This window comes from Heterodontus francisci, chromosome 1 (assembly GCF_036365525.1).
Source record: "Heterodontus francisci isolate sHetFra1 chromosome 1, sHetFra1.hap1, whole genome shotgun sequence".
Taxonomy (NCBI): domain Eukaryota; kingdom Metazoa; phylum Chordata; class Chondrichthyes; order Heterodontiformes; family Heterodontidae; genus Heterodontus; species Heterodontus francisci.
Window position 1 is genome coordinate 86,589,628 of NC_090371.1, and position 16,247 is coordinate 86,605,874.

At 42.6% G+C, this 16,247-nt stretch overlaps 1 protein-coding gene across 1 annotated transcript in view; it reads right to left on the reverse strand.

The window, feature by feature from the left end:
• stoml2 (stomatin (EPB72)-like 2) overlaps positions 1-16,247 on the reverse strand; it is a 71,117-nt gene that overhangs the window by 51,686 nt on the left and 3,184 nt on the right. Inside the window, exon 2 of the mRNA XM_068032723.1 lies at positions 539-691. Within this exon, the coding sequence (XP_067888824.1) occupies positions 539-691 (153 nt within the window). The remainder of the gene's footprint in view (positions 1-538; positions 692-16,247) is intronic.

Below are 16,247 nucleotides of genomic sequence, written 5' to 3' on the forward strand. Positions count from 1 at the left end.
TATACCTCCAGCCCTATCTGAAAAAAAGTTAATATTTAATAATGGTTAATACAATTTTTTTGCTCACACCATTTAGGGTTTTTGTCTCTCCCAGGCTTTCTGCATAGTGAAGATGAAGGTGGGCATCTTTTAACACTTCCATTGTGTAATATTGTTAGTATGTTGGCCAGTATGCTGGAATAGCTCCAGAGTCAACCTGGAGATATGCAACCCTGGAAACCTGATTTGTGACTCAGTGTGCAGCACTATCCAGCTGATACTGTGTCTTCCAGAGTCAGGCAGCTCCAAAGTATCATGTCTGCTAAAAATCATTGAGCAAGTGACTTGGAACAATTGCCATGACGGAGGACACTTCATTAGCAGACACATTTAAAATGGTGTGAGCCTTGAAATGCTTTCAGTTAATAACTATTTCTAAAAACAAATCAGAAATAGACAATAAAAAAGCCAACATTAAGAGTTAATAATCAGAGCTATTTATAAGGCCCATAACAGCTCTTTACATTGTATACCTTAATCAATAAATGTTACTACTTACTGGATCGAGCATTCTGTGAAAACGACCCATTCTTTCTATCACCCATGCTTCCTGCTGTGGAACAAACAGTACAACTGTGTTCATGGGTAGATTCGATGCCCATCTGTGCTGTGTCGTTGCTAACCACACTTGTGGTATTCCTCTTCGAGAATGCTGTCATAATAATTACAATTGAAAATGAGCAACTGCCATGTAAAAAGAAAAGATTTCTCCTTAATTTTGTCCGAAGCACGCTGACTCAAGCTGCGATAGTCCAGGTTATGCATTTATATCCCTCCATTACCTTGCCTAAAAGGCCATTCTGCTGCTATGGTTGTGGACACTGAGGGCTGGATTTTACCAGCCCCCCACATCAGGGGCCCTAAAAATACCTCCGTGAGAGGCCCGCCCCACATTACTGGCGGTGGCAAGGCCTCGTGGCAGCCCCCCCCCACCCAGCGCTCAGCGACGGAAACTTGATTTAAATATTTTAATTAACCTTCATTAATGAATAAGGACTTACCTCGTCCCGATGACTGTCTCGCTCCGATATTCCAGCTGGTTGCCGGACCTTCCGCGCCTTCAAATCTCTGTTTGGAGATTCAAGGCAGAACACTGGGGGGCTGGGGGGGGGGGGGGGGGGGAGGGGAAAAGAGTTAAAATTTTCAGGGCTGGGGGTGGGGGAAGTGGGGAAAACTCTTGCGATTGGTGGAGTGGATGGTGGGAAGGGGTTGTAGGTCAAAGTGAATAAAAGTTTGTGGGGGGGTTGGCACCAGACTCCGTTGTCAGGGACAGAGTGCCCGCCCCCTCTACGTCATCGTGGGGGTGGTGGGGGCGATCCACTCCGTCCATTTAAATGAGCCACCGTGCTAAATATGATGGCGGCTCCATGGCCCACATTTCGTGCATGCGCCGCGCCGTTTTTGAAGCTCACTGCCAGACTGGAAAAATTCTGCCCTGAGTGTTGTCAAACGTTTTGTTTTGACTGTGGGGATACCTCAGTAGCTAAGCAAATTTTGTTGTTATCTGATATTCATACATACGTACTTTTCATCAGGGGTCACTGTACATTAATCAGGATTGGGGAGCCTCGTTGATTTTTCCACAAGGCTGCTTGAAGCCAATTTGCAGCATTGCAATTACTGTACTGGTTGAAATCAACAAATGCAGTAGGAGTGATGACTCGGACTCATGACCTTTTTTGATCTTAATGGATGAGTACTTCAATACACAGTATCTTTATTTGGCAAAACATCAGGAAGCTCAAGAAAACAGTTCTGCCAAAGAACAAACAAAGAAAATTACAGCACAGGAACAGGCCCTTCGGCCCTCCAAGCCTGCGCCGATCCAGATCCTCTATCTAAACATGTCGCCTATTTTCTAAGGGTCTGTATCTCTTTGCTTCCTGCCCATTCATGTATCTGTCTCGATACATCTTAAAAGACGCTATCGTGCCCGCATCCACCACCTCCGCTGGCAACGCGTTCCAGGCACCCACCACCCTCTGCGTAAAGAACTTTCCACGCATATCCCCCCTAAACTTTTCCCCTCTCACTTTGAACTCGTGACCCCTTGTAATTGAATCCCCCACTCTGGGAAAAAGCTTCTTGCTATCCACCCTGTCTATACCTCTCATGATTTTGTACACCTCAATCAGGTCCCCCCTCAACCTCCATCTTTCTAATGAAAATAATCCTAATCTACTCAACCTCTCTTCATAGCTAGCGCCCTCCATACCAGGCAACATCCTGGTGAACCTCCTCTGCACCCTCTCCAAAGCATCTACATCCTTTTGGTAACGTGGCGACCAGAACTGCACGCAGTATTCCAAATGTGGCCGAACCAAAGTCTTATACAACTGTAACATGACCTGCCAACCCTTGTACTCAATACCCCGTCCGATGAAGGAAAGCATGCCGTGTGCCTTCTTGACCACTCTATTGACCTGCGTTGCCACCTTCAGGGAACAATGGACCTGAACACCCAAATCTCTCTGTACATCAATTTTCCCCAGGACTTTTCCATTTATTGTATAGTTCACTCTTGAATTGGATCTTCCAAAATGCATCACCTCGCATTTGCCCGGATTGAACTCCATCTGCCATTTGTCTGCCCAACTCTCCAATCTATCTATATTCTGCTGTATTCTCTGACAGTCCCCTTCACTATCTGCTACTCCACCAATCTTAGTGTCGTCTGCAAACTTGCTAATCAGACCACCTATACTTTCCTCCAAATCATTTATGTATATCACAAACAACAGTGGTCCCAGAACGGATCCCTGTGGAACACCACTGGTCACACGTCTCCATTTTGAGAAACTCCCTTCCACTGCTACTCTCTGTCTCCTGTTGCCCAGCCAGTTCTTTATCCATCTAGCTAGTACACCTTGGACCCCATGCGCCTTCACTTTCTCCATCAGCCTGCCATGGGGAACCTTATCAAACGCCTTACAGAAGTCCATGTATATGACATCTACAGCCCTTCCCTCATCAATCAACTTTGTCACTTCCTCAAAGAATTCTATTAAGTTGGTAAGACATGACCTTCCCTGCACAAAACCATGTTGCCCATCACCGATAAGCCCATTTTCTTCCAAATGGAATAGATCCTATCCCTCAGTATCTTCTCCAGCAGCTTCCCTACCACTGACGTCAGGCTCACCGGTCTATAATTACCTGGATTATCCCTGCTACCCTTCTTAAACAAGGGGATAACATTAGCAATTCTCCAGTCCTCCGGGACCTCACCTGTGTTTAAGGATGTTGCAAAGATATCTGTTAAGGCCCCAGCTATTTCCTCTCTTGCTTTCCTCAGTAACCTGGGATAGATCCCATCAGGACCTGGGGACTTGTCCACCTTAATGCCTTTTAGAATACCCAACACTTCCTCCCTCCTTATGCCGACTTGACCTAGAGTAATCAAACATCTGTCCCTAACCTCAACATCCGTCATATCCCTCTCCTCGGTGAATACCGATGCAAAGTACTCGTTTAGAATCTCACCCATTTTCTCTGACTCCACGCATAATTTTCCTCCTTTGTCCTTGAGTGGGCCAATCCTTTCTCTAGTTACCCTCTTGCTCCTTATATATGAATAAAAGGCTTTGGGATTTTCCTTAACCCTGTTTGCTAAAGATATTTCAGAGCGGTTTGCTTCTTCTGGTCAATTGACGATGGGAATTTAAAGGATATTTTAAACAACTGGATCCCCTTCCTATACCACAGGATAAACCAAAAAAAACTTTCTAAAGCAAAAGAAATATAAAAGCAAGAGAATATTCCCCTTCCCCTTCAATTCCCACTCCTTTCAATTGCGAGTCATGCTGAGGTAGACCCCATGGGCTTCGGGTATCTTGCTGAAGTAGAAGTCTGTGGAAGCCTGTCAACGGCATACTGACTCTGCAGCTTACCACAGCTAGCCTAGACCTTTCCTCAGCTGAAGTACACAGATGTGCACTTTCCACAAATGGAAACAGTGGTTAACTTTTCTTCTCTCCAACTCACATTTTACCCTTCTGTAGGCATTACAAAATACAATGCTCCAAGACATAAGTGTCATGAAATTAACAACTTGTAAAAGGCAAAGTTAATTTAAATTAACGCAACATTTTTATGAAATTACTTTATGAATCATCAATGTGGCACTATTACAGCTGATCAAAGCATTGTAAAAGTTATTTTTGTCAGTAATATTACCCATACCTTGTTGCTGTCCTTCAGCCAGGATAACAAAACTATCTGCTTCTGTTCTGTTTTCATTACTATGAACACATTGAGGCCATGATAAAGCTCTGGGCCAGATATGTTTCTTTTGACTGGTGGGGAACTGCCAAACTCAGTCGACAGAGACAAAGCTGAGTACTTTAGTATCTATGGCCTCTGCTAATGCTGGCCAGTAACTGGGCATTTGTCAGTGATTGAGACAGGTTTATATTAGTTTTCCTTCTGATTTTCACATCCTTATATAGGAAAGGACCTTGTTGTCATTTAATAGCTGCCTCAAAAAAGACAAATTGGGAACTCAAACATTTTTAACTAAAACAGTGAATATTCTACAAAATAACTCCTAGTAATCGTTGTAATTTATTCTACACAGTAAAAAGTACCAAAAGTAAAATCACTGGGTGAAAATTCATGAACTGGAAGTCTGTGTTTGTTTGATGTGGCAATTCACTGCTCCTGTCTCAAAATGTTTTTTTCCTTCTCGGACGCTCCTCCCCCTGATCCACATCAACACAATCTGTCTAGGCACTCAATTCAGTGCCGTTACTCTACTAACCCACCAGGAGGCACAAAGGAGCAGCTTAAGGAGATCTCTGGCAGACGAATTGCCTCTTCCACCGCAACTGCTCAAAGACAAGGGACAAGCACTGTAATTACCAGGTTACCCCAAGTCAGAAGGTTTAAATAGTTTTACAAATCTACGGCAAGAATATAAAAAAAATTTATGCACTTAACTGATCCACTAGTCATCATCACTGATTACAATTTATCAGAGTACTGAAATTCCCAGTCGATTTTTCAATTCATTTTCACTCTCAATTTGAAATCCATTACTTATTGAGTCAAAATAACCGAAAAATTCCTGTTGCCAATAACAGATGAATACTTAGTTTATCTGTATGATAATACTTTGCTATTTTAGCAGGGTCATTAATCCATTAAAAGTAAATGGGCAACATTTACATTATAATAGCTGGCAAAGAATATCACACAGACACGTTAAATGTTTTCCTGTTGACATCTTCCGTAATAATTTATCAAAATCACAGCACATAAGGAGGCCATTTGTGCGAAATATGTCTGGCCCAACCCTCTAAAGAAGCTGTACAATTAGTTGCATTTGCCGGCCCTTTTCCCTCAGCTTTTGTAAGTTTTTTTTCAAATATTTATCCACTGTATGGTTTCCGCTTTCCCCGTTGTTTCTCTATTCCATGTCCTAAGAACCTGCTGCATAAAACATTCCCCTAACCTTTATTTTCATTCTTTTGGTAATCTTGAAGTTATACCATCTGACTCACTGACCAGTGGAAATCTTTTCTCTATTGATCTTATCAAAATGGCAGATAATTTTGAGCAGATTTCAGATCAACTCAACCACTTTTTTCTCGTTTCCCTATTCTCACCTCCTAACTAAAGTCTCCCACGCGTAGTATTTTATTGAATCTCTTTTGCACTCTCTTCATGGCTTTGGCACCTATCCTAAATAAAAGTGCCTGTTATTAACTTATATTCTGTACTGTTAGAAACATCATGTAAGCTGTTAACACTCAAGATCACAAAAATAAATTTTTCAATAATAAAACCATCAGCTCAGTCCTGACAAGCTGTGGAGAGTAAAGGCCTGCTACCCGACTCGAACCCGGGTCGGATAGCACTTCTGGGCCAGACACACACAGTATTAATTGGACTTAAAAGGTTGTTTAAAAAGAAACTGATTCGGAATCGGAAGGTAGGCAAAGTGAACATTCCGGTGGCTGGGTCTGGGTCAGGTCAGGCACGGGGAAAAATGGAGGGACTTGGGCCGGGTCGGGCTCGGGTCCGATGTGGTTCTGTCGGGTTCGGGTCGGATTTTGTTTTCCAGACCTGAGCAGGCCTTTAGTGGAGAGGGTGCCAAAAGATGCAGATTTATATGACCGACACAATGCTTTGCTTGAGGTATTAATTTTTAATTGATCAGACCCATTACGTACAACTACAAATATTTTTAGGAGAGTCAAAGGTTGGATATCCATGATATTGATGAATGGCTGTTTGTGATTGAGACATCAGCTGTTAACTGCTTTTGTCTCAGTATAGCTGCAGAAGTGATCCAGTGTCATGTTTGCACAGATCAATCAGGCACCACTCAGATAGTAGATGTGACTGACAACGGTGTCTGAGAACTGAGGAGGAGACAAGGTCATTGAATAGTTGCAGGCCTCAGATAGACATCTCAGTGATCAGAAGGGCTGAGAGTTCTTTGTGTTCAGCCAGCCAGCCAGCATAAAAGCTGAGCTAGATTTCAAACAGTAGCTTTATCTACAGAGTAAGAAGTGAATCTATATTTTATAGACTAGGTTTAGAGAGCAAGTGGCATCTTTATCATTTTATGTATTGACAAGGATAGAATAATGTATACTTCATGTTAAATTGTTCATTCTTCTGCCACAAGTAAATAACAATCATTCATTGGCTCAATTTGTCAACTGTGTATTGGAGAGAATGATGGGTTACCATATGTAACATTCCAGTCACTAGTATACAAAGCAAGGGTTCTCTGTCACAATCTGACACTTTGACCATTTGTCCACAAAAAAGAGTTTTGGAAAAAGAGCTACATTTTTTAAAAAACAAAAATGTACTAGAGCGTAGAAATCTACAGGGCTATGGACCAACGGCTGGAAGGTGGGATTAGACTGGATAGCTCTTTCACAGATACAATGGGCCAAATGGACCCCTTTCGTGCCGTAAATCTTTCCATGTTTCTATGATGAAAGGTGACTAAAAATGCTGATGAACTAGGCTTTGATGTTAATTTCCCAAGGACTGTAAACCATAAACAATTCACTAGCCTACTTCAATAAATTTGTAAACATCTCACTCTCATTGTGTTGGGAAGTCTCTGGTCCCAGGTTCTCAGCAAGGATGGTCTAGCAAACCTTTCCTTCTGGCTGTGAACATGAACAGAGACAGAAATACTTGCTGACGGTCAGATCCAGCAAGGCTTGGAGAGGCAGATGGGGTCAGTTGGAAAAGGCACATAATCAGTTCAGATCACAGGGGTGTTGATGGTTACACCCCTGGGTTACACTCTTGTGTAAGTTAGATATTGTGCAGCGAAAGTCTATTTTGATAAGTGAGATTCGTGGGATCCACATACGGGTGTGACTATTGCCACTGAACCCAAGGCGGCATATATTGCAGACGCAAATTTTTAAACAGGAAACCTGGATCTTGCCATCATTTACCCAGATATTTTACAGAAAAGGGTGCAGACTGGATCTTAGGGGACTGATATACACTTACTGAACTGGCCAGTAACGCTGTATCCAAGAAAATATCTAAACCAAAAATGTGATCGTGCCGAAACAGGGTACACAATTCTATGTACCACTTCACCAATGATTTGTAGAGATTTACTGTTACTTTCTTTTTGTACTCTGTGGTCCTATTAATAAAACCAAGGATTCCATATGCTTTTTTAAAAGAAAATAAAGGTTATAGAGCCATCTTTCAGATGGGACATTAAACTAGGCCCTGTCTGTGCACTCAGGCAGATGTAAAGGATCCCATGGCGTTATTTCAAAGAAGGGTAGGGGAGTTATTTCAGGTGCCACAGCCAATATTTATCCATCAACATACAAAAATAAATTATCTAGTCATTATCAAACTGCTGTTTCTGGGACCTTGCTGTGTGCAAATTGGCTGCCTCGTTTCCTAGATTACAATAGTGACAACACTTCAAAAGTACTTCATTGGTTGTAAAGTACTTTGGGACATCCGGAAATAATGAAAGGCGGTATGTAAATATATGTCTTTCTTTAAAATGCTTATTTGTGATAAAACCATTTTCAACTGCAATAAAAAACACCAGGTTACTCCTTTTAAATATATGATTTTTAAATGCATACTCTCAGAATTACCATGTATTACGCTGTTCAATTGCATTAGCTCATAAAAGAGTTTACACTTGTGATTATGCAAACTATTTTAAGCAGAATCTTGAGCCATCATTTCAAAGAAATGAAGGTGCTTCACAGGAGTGTTAGCAAACAAAACTGACACTAAGTCACATAAAGTAGTATTCGGACAGATGACCAAAAGCTTGGCCAAAAACATAGGTTTTAAGGAGCACCTTAAAAGGAGACGACAAAATTGCAGAGTTTAAGGCCCAGGTAGCTGAAGACATGACCACCAATGGTGGAGTAATTAAAATATGGCAGGTAAAATGAAATGGAAGGGTTGTGAGGCAACTCACTCCTGTATTGAAGGAAACGGATCTCCATTGCACTCTTTGTATTGTTGACTTGGTGCTGCTTTGAACTGTTTTGTCATGTAATTTTTTTTTTTTTTAAACAGTTTTTTTAACGAATAAAGCATATTTTGGAAATAAAAAAGGGATGCACAGGAGGCTAGAAATCGAGGTGCAGAGATTCCAGAATTGGAGGTGCACAGAGATTCCAGAGGGCTGTAGGAGATTACAGAGATAGGAAAGGGGGAGGCCATGGAAGGATTTGAGAACAAGGATGAAAATTTTAAAACTAAGATGCTGCCAGAACGGGAGCCAATGTTGGTCATTGAGCACAGGGGTGATGGATAAACATGACTTGGCGTCAGTGGGGATACAAGCAGGGATGAGCTTAAGTTATGGAGAGTAGAATGTGACAGGCTGGCCAGGAATGTGTTGAAATTGTCAAGTTTGGAGGTAACAAAGGCAGGAATGAGGGTTTCAGCAGCAGATGAGCTGCGGTGGGTAGTGATGGGCGATTTTACAGATGTGGAAGTAGGTGATCTTGGTGATGGTGCATCACACTGTTATTTCCTCAAGAAATTCTATTTAATTTGTCAGACATTGTCCATCCATGCCTTTAGTATAACTTAAATTTATCCTGTATTATAGTGTCTAGAAGCTTGTGCATTACCAAACGTAGGTCAACTGGGATGTGGACACCTGCTTTATTCCTTCCCTTTTTGAACAGAGCATGGCCAACCCTCCAGTTCACTAGCACAACTTTGAAAGATTGTGGTCTCTTTAATTACTGCCTGCCATCGGGGCCTTGTGCCTTTGCCACTTTTAAGTTGCATTGATTATTTTCAGCATTAATTTCTTACCTTTAGTTATCCCATCTAATTGCTCCACTTTCTACTCTTGTACCCTTTCCATACCATTATTACACTCTTCCATGAAAATTGTGGCAAAGTAAATATGTAATATCCCCACCATTCCTTCATCCTCTATCAGATTGGCCTTCAAAATCCAGGCCAGGGTCAACACAAGGCTGTGTTATAGGTAGATTATAAATAGCATGGGGGCTGACAGTGGCTATTCACCTTGTAAAAGATCAGCTGCCTTCTGGTGTGAGTATTAAATACCTCCTAGATGGAAAACTCTAACTTCAGTCGCCTCTGTGCCAAAACTAAACTGACCACCATAGACATACGTGATCTACAGTTTGTGAATGACTGAAGTGTTGTTGCCCACTCTGCACCAGATTTGCAAGCTGCTCTCGATCTCCTCAATTCTGCATACAAGAGACTCGGCCTGTCTTTGAATGTTGCCAAAACAAAACTCATATCAACCCACACCTGGTCAGCCAAATATTCCACCTCCACATGTTGAAGGAAAGACTTTGGAATATGTTGAGCATTCCCATACCTTGGCAGCCACCTCTCTCAAAAGATCACCATTGACGAGGAGATCCAACGCCAGATCAGCTGTGCAAGCTCAGCCTTCTACAAACTATGGCAGCGAGTGTTTGACAACAAAGACCTCCGCAAGTCAACAAAAGTCCTACTGTACAGAGCAGTTGTTGTCACCACACCCCTGCACCTTAGCGAGACCTGGACTGTGCAGCAGCAACAAACAAGAGTGCTAGAGGAATGCCATCAGCAATGCCTCTGCCGCATCCTCCAGATTCAATGAGAGGACTAACCAAACAGTAGTGTCCTTTTTGAAGTCAGCTCCACAAGCATTCAGGCAAAACTCCTGCAAAGTAAACATCAATAGACTGGACACCATCTCCAAATGGCCGAAAACCGTCTCCCCCGCCAGGTCCTGTTTTTTTTCAACTTTCAAATGGCCAGCGTTCCAGGGGAGGACAAAGAAAACACTTCAAAGACACTCTGAAGCTCTCTTTGAGGCATGGCAACATTAACATTGATGACTGGGAGGAGTTTGCTACCAGGCATTCAAAATGGTGACAACTTGTCCATCAAGCTACATCATGCTTTGAGTCCAAATGCCTTAATGATGAGGCAAAGAAAAGAAAGCAAAATCCTGCACTCTGGATTCCACAGCCTTGTGGGCGTCCTGTCCCACGTGCCCAAAGATCTGCAGGTCGAGAATCGGCCTGATCAGTCACCTGAAGACCCACGGCAGAAACTAGTGACCTTGAGTAGCTGTCAACCTCAAATCGAGGGCCAGCCGATCAAATTGGCTTTTTCAACTCCTATGTATCGTTTAATTACTTTTCAGTTTAAAGATTATGCATTGATCCAGAGAAATAAAGAAAGCAGTAAGATCACAAACGAAATCCATATGGCTATGGAGGCTCTGATATAATGCCAGCAGCACATGCTGGTTCTTTAGTTACTGTGGTGATTTCATTAATGTTGCATCACTTTACTGTCTAGCATTTCAACTTACACCAATAGGAATTTTATTTTGCACTACCATATACTTGAAACCATCTTCATCACACAAAGCCTCCTTAATCAGAAGTGGTACTTCTGCAATGCACTGGTCTGTGGAATTTACCCGCTGTCTGGAATCCACAACACTGATGGTAACACAATTACAATTTTAACTACATACTCATCCAGTGCTCATGGGTCACTCCCATTTCTGAAAATGCCCATGAATACTGGAAGAGTATATGATTGAAATTAGCCAAGACAGATCGAATGGTCAAATGACTCAATGCTCAAGCTTACTCATGAAGAATGGGTGCATGGGCAAAGTCCCAGACAGTGCCCAGATTGCCTGTAGAACTGCATCTGTAGCAGAGAAAAACTGGAGGAGGCATTGACAAATTATTTTCAGTAGGAAAAATCATTGGTCAGTCTAACCTACCCTCCTAGATACATTGTTTCCTTACCATGATACTGGAACTAATAACCAGTAATTACTAATCATCCAGTCTTTTTTAAAAACCTGGCACAATTTTGTGTTCTATCATCCTTACTATTAATCTGTTGCATAACTCACCCTCCACAAATAATGTCACCTAATTTTCCTACTTTCTTTTAGCACCATAACATTTTTATAGTGCCTTTAACGTCGTTAAAACATCCAAGGCGTTTCACAGCAGTGTTATCAAACAAACTTTGACACCGAGTCACATAAGCAGTTATTGAACAGATGAGCCTGACCAAAGAAGTAGGTTTTAAGGAGATAAGAGGAGAGAGTAGTAGAGAGATAGGAGAGGTTCAGGGAGGGAGTTTCAGAGCTGAGGGCCTTGGTAGCTGAAGGCACGTTCAAAATCGCCATTAATTTTAAACAGCATCTCCCTAGCCCCTGCCCATTAGAAGAACTTTCCTGGAATCAAATTCTCCGTACCTGTGAAAATCCTAAGTGAACCCCGTCAAGTTCACCACCCCTCAATCTTCCCTAGACAGCAAAGACCCTGGGTAGGTAATCTGTCCTCATAATTGAGCACGTTATGCTCAGAAATTAATCTTGTATCTCTCCTCTAGACTCTTAATAATTCTACATTTTCCCTGTAATACAGAGTTCAAAACTAAACAGCGATCTAGATGCAGTCTTACTGTAAAGCCAGTTACAACTTCATCACCTCCTTAGAGTTTAAGTTACACCATTGGCAGTACATCCCATTGCACTTTCTTTCCATATTATGAAGCAACATTTTATAATCCAGCTCTGCTTATTACATCACCTGTATGAGTTATGAAAATTAGGTTTTTACAGGATGAACTCTGAAAAGTCCAACCAAAGAAAGACTGATTTGCATTTATATAGCACATTTCTGAATCCAGGACATCCAAAAGTGTTTTACAGCCAATTATGCACTTGTCAAGTGTTGTAAATGTAGGACATACAGCAGCCAATTTACACATCAGCAAGCTCCCACAAGCAATGTAAAAATGGCCAAATAATCTGGAGGTTTTTGTGATGCTGGTTAAGGGATAAATATTTGCCAGGCCACAGGGATAGCTCCCACACTCTTCTTCAAAATAGTGCCATGGGATCTTTTACGTCCACTTGAGAGGGCAGACGAGGCCTCAGTTTAAACTGCAACAATGACATAATCTGAAAAGTTACACAGTGATTCATCAAAATGTTCGAAGTGTTACAACATTCACCCAAGAATGCATGAAAAGCTGTTTTCAGTTTTACAGAGGCTCAAGCAAACATCTGACCTCATTCATTTTCATGGATTTATTTACAAAATAAAAAACATTTGTGTTTTTAATATAAAATTGCTTATAACTTGACATACATACTACAAAGTTGCTACCACAAGACAAGCATGGGAAAAAGTCCAAAAAAGCCCAAATTATTTCTTTCTTTTAATAAATGGACAAGAACACAATTGTACACTTCTGCATGTTAAACATTATGTACTACAGTTCAACAAGAATTGTTGATAGAAGATACAGAATCTCATGTTTCATAAATGAAGGTAACTTAGAATCTATATAATTAAAAGTTTTGCACCAAGTCCCATTCCCCTATCACCCCTGTGCTCACTGATCTACACTGACTCCCAGTCAAGCAACATCTTGATTTAAAAATTCTCATCCTTGTTTCCAAATCCCTCCATGGCCTCGCCCCTCTCTATCTCTGTAATCTCCTCCAACCCACCAAGATATCTGCGCTCCTCTAATTCTGGCCTCTTGTGCATCCAATTTTAATCGCTCCACAATCGGTGGCCGCACCTTCAGTTGCCTAGACCCCAAGCTCTGGACTACCCTCCTACAGCTCTCCACCTTGCTTTCCTTCTTTAAGACGCTCCTTAAAACCTACCTCTTTGACCAAGCTTTTAGTCATCTGACCTAATACCTCCTTTTGTGGCTCGGTGTCATACTTTGTTTTATAATGCTCCTGTAAAGCACCTTGGGACATTTTATTAGGTTAAAGGCCCTATATAAATAAAAGCTGTTGTTGTTGAGTAGTCTACATATACAGCATCATAGCTAAACGTGCAGCCTCACAAGAATCATATCTTGGGACATGACTAACTCCAACAACAATTTACATACTAAATTATCATACATCTGGTGGACTAAATGTGAACGAATAAAACAGTAAAAACTATAAATAAGGAAAGCAATAACATGCTCAATACTGGTTTAAAAATACCATAACATACCAGCAATTAACAGAAAACAAATCAAATCTTCAAATAATTTCTTCACACTGCTTTGTCATTATTTCCTTCTTTACCTAGATCAGTGTGTATAGCTTTTAATAGTATCTCACACTGAAGAATGCCTGCAGAGTCTCATCGACAGGTTTGCGTCTGCCTGCAATGAATTTGGCCTAACCATCAGCCTCAAGAAAACGAACATCATGGGGCAGGATGTCAGAAATGCTCCATCCATCAATATTGGCGACCACGCTCTGGAAGTGGTTCAAGAGTTCACCTACCTAGGCTCAACTATCACCAGTAACCTGTCTCTAGATGCAGAAATCAACAAGCGCATGGGTAAGGCTTCCACTGCTATGTTCAGACTGGCCAAGAGAGTGTGGGAAAATGGCGCACTGACACGGAACACAAAAGTCCGAGTGTATCAGGCCTGTGTCCTCAGTACCTTGCTCTACGGCAGCGAGGCCTGGACAACGTATGCCAGCCAAGAGCGACGTCTCAATTCATTCCATCTTCGCTGCCTTCGGAGAATACTTGGCATCAGGTGGCAGGACTATATCTCCAACACAGAAGTCCTTGAAGCGGCCAACATCCCCAGCTTATACACACTACTGAGTCAGCGGCGCTTGAGATGGCTTGGCCATGTGAGCCGCATGGAAGATGGCAGGATCCCCAAAGACACATTGTACAGCGAGCTCGCCACTGGTATCAGACCCACCGGCCGTCCATGTCTCCGTTATAAAGACGTCTGCAAACGCGACATGAAATCGTGTGACATTGATCACAAGTCGTGGGAGTCAGTTGCCAGCATTCGCCAGAGCTGGCGGGCAGCCATAAAGACAGGGCTAAATTGTGGCGAGTCGAAGAGACTTAGTAGTTGGCAGGAAAAAAGACAGAGGCGCAAGGGGAGAGCCAACTGTGCAACAGCCCCAACAAACAAATTTCTCTGCAGCACCTGTGGAAGAGCCTGTCACTCCAGAATTGGCCTTTATAGCCACTCCAGGCGCTGCTTCACAAACCACTGACCACCTCCAGGCGCGTATCCATTGTCTCTCGAGATAAGGAGGCCCAAAAGAAAGAAAGAAAGAAATAACAAACAGAATTGTCACAGTTCTGCGGAAAAAAATAAATAAGCTGCGACAGGCTATGGCACTCGGGCAGATGCAGGGCATATTGGAACAGTCAACGTATGCAGTCTTTGCAATAAAGAGCACATGAGGTCTGAAGCTCAGCTCAAGGCTTACAGGTTACGAATATTCTGCTTCCACTCGAGACCAAAGTCAGGGAGAGGGATGGAATGTGTGGTATGCAAGCAGAGTTTGTGGCAGGGGCAAAACATTCAATAGTGAGCTGGAGGAAGTTAAGATTGTTTGATGACTAGATGTCAGACAAGCCATCTGACAGCAGAAAGTGAGCGAAAGGGTCAAGAGTAGTAGAACTCAGTATCACAGTCACTGAAACTAGCATTCACGACTTTGATTAAAGCAGTTTTGGTGCTGTGAAAGGGGTGCAAACTAGTTTGGATGGATTCAAACAGGTTGCTGCTGAAGGGATGGGCACACAGCAGCTTTATAAACTAAAAATCTGTGTAGCTGAATTCCCATCTCTCTCCATCAGGATAACCTGAGCATTCTCTGCTTCTTCCTTGAAGAAAGGCCCAACCAGATTCCAGCACCACCACTTTCCTCCCCCTGCTGACTTGTTGTCACATTGGACAACTGTGACTCCATTCACTTCCTTCAAATAAAAGATGTTACTATGGGAAGCTGGATGGGTCCTAGCTATGCCATGCCTGCTTTTGTGTGGGATACATGGAACATTCTTTGACTGCACCCCACCCCCTGCCCCCCCACAACTCTTTTTCTGGTACACTAATGACAGTATCAGTGGCATTTTCATGCTCTCACCAAACTGGAAAATTTCATCAACTTTGGTTCCAATTTCCACCCTTTCCTTGCCTTGACATGCTCCATTTCAGAGAATAGGCTATCAACCAATATCTACTATGAAACCCACGGTGCCGCAGCTCCCTTGACTACATTTCCTCCCACTTTCTATAAAAGGACCCTATTCCATTCTCCCAGTTTTTCCATCTCATCTGTTCTGGCGATGTCACCTTCCATATTAGTGCTTCCGATGTCTTCCTTTTTCCTCAACCGAGGACAGCACCCCTCTTCACCACCACCACCCTGCCCCCAGCACTCCACTGTTGACAGGGCCCTCAACCACATCCATTCCATTTCCTACACTTCTCTCACCTATTCTCCGCTCTCCCAGAGCACAATTGAGTTCCACTTGTCCTCACCTTCCACCCCATCAGCCTCCACGTTCAATGTACTATCCTCAGCCACCTCCAGCGTGATGTCACCACAAAACACAACTTCCCCTCCTTTTCCCTTTCAGCATTCTGAAGGAACACTTTCCTCTGCAACACCCTGGTCCACTCCTTTATCACCCCCAACATGCCTTCCTCTTCCCACTGGAGCTTCCCATGCAAGAGATGCAGCACCTCTCCTTTTACCTCCTCCATTCCCACTGTCCAGGGTCCCAAGCACTCCTATAATAAAAGCAAAATACTGCTGATGCTGGAAATCTGAAATAAAAACAAGAAATGCTGGAAATATTCAGCAGGTCTGGCAGCATCTGTGGAGAGAGAAGCAGAGTTAATGTTTCAGGTCTGATGAAGGGTCACTGACC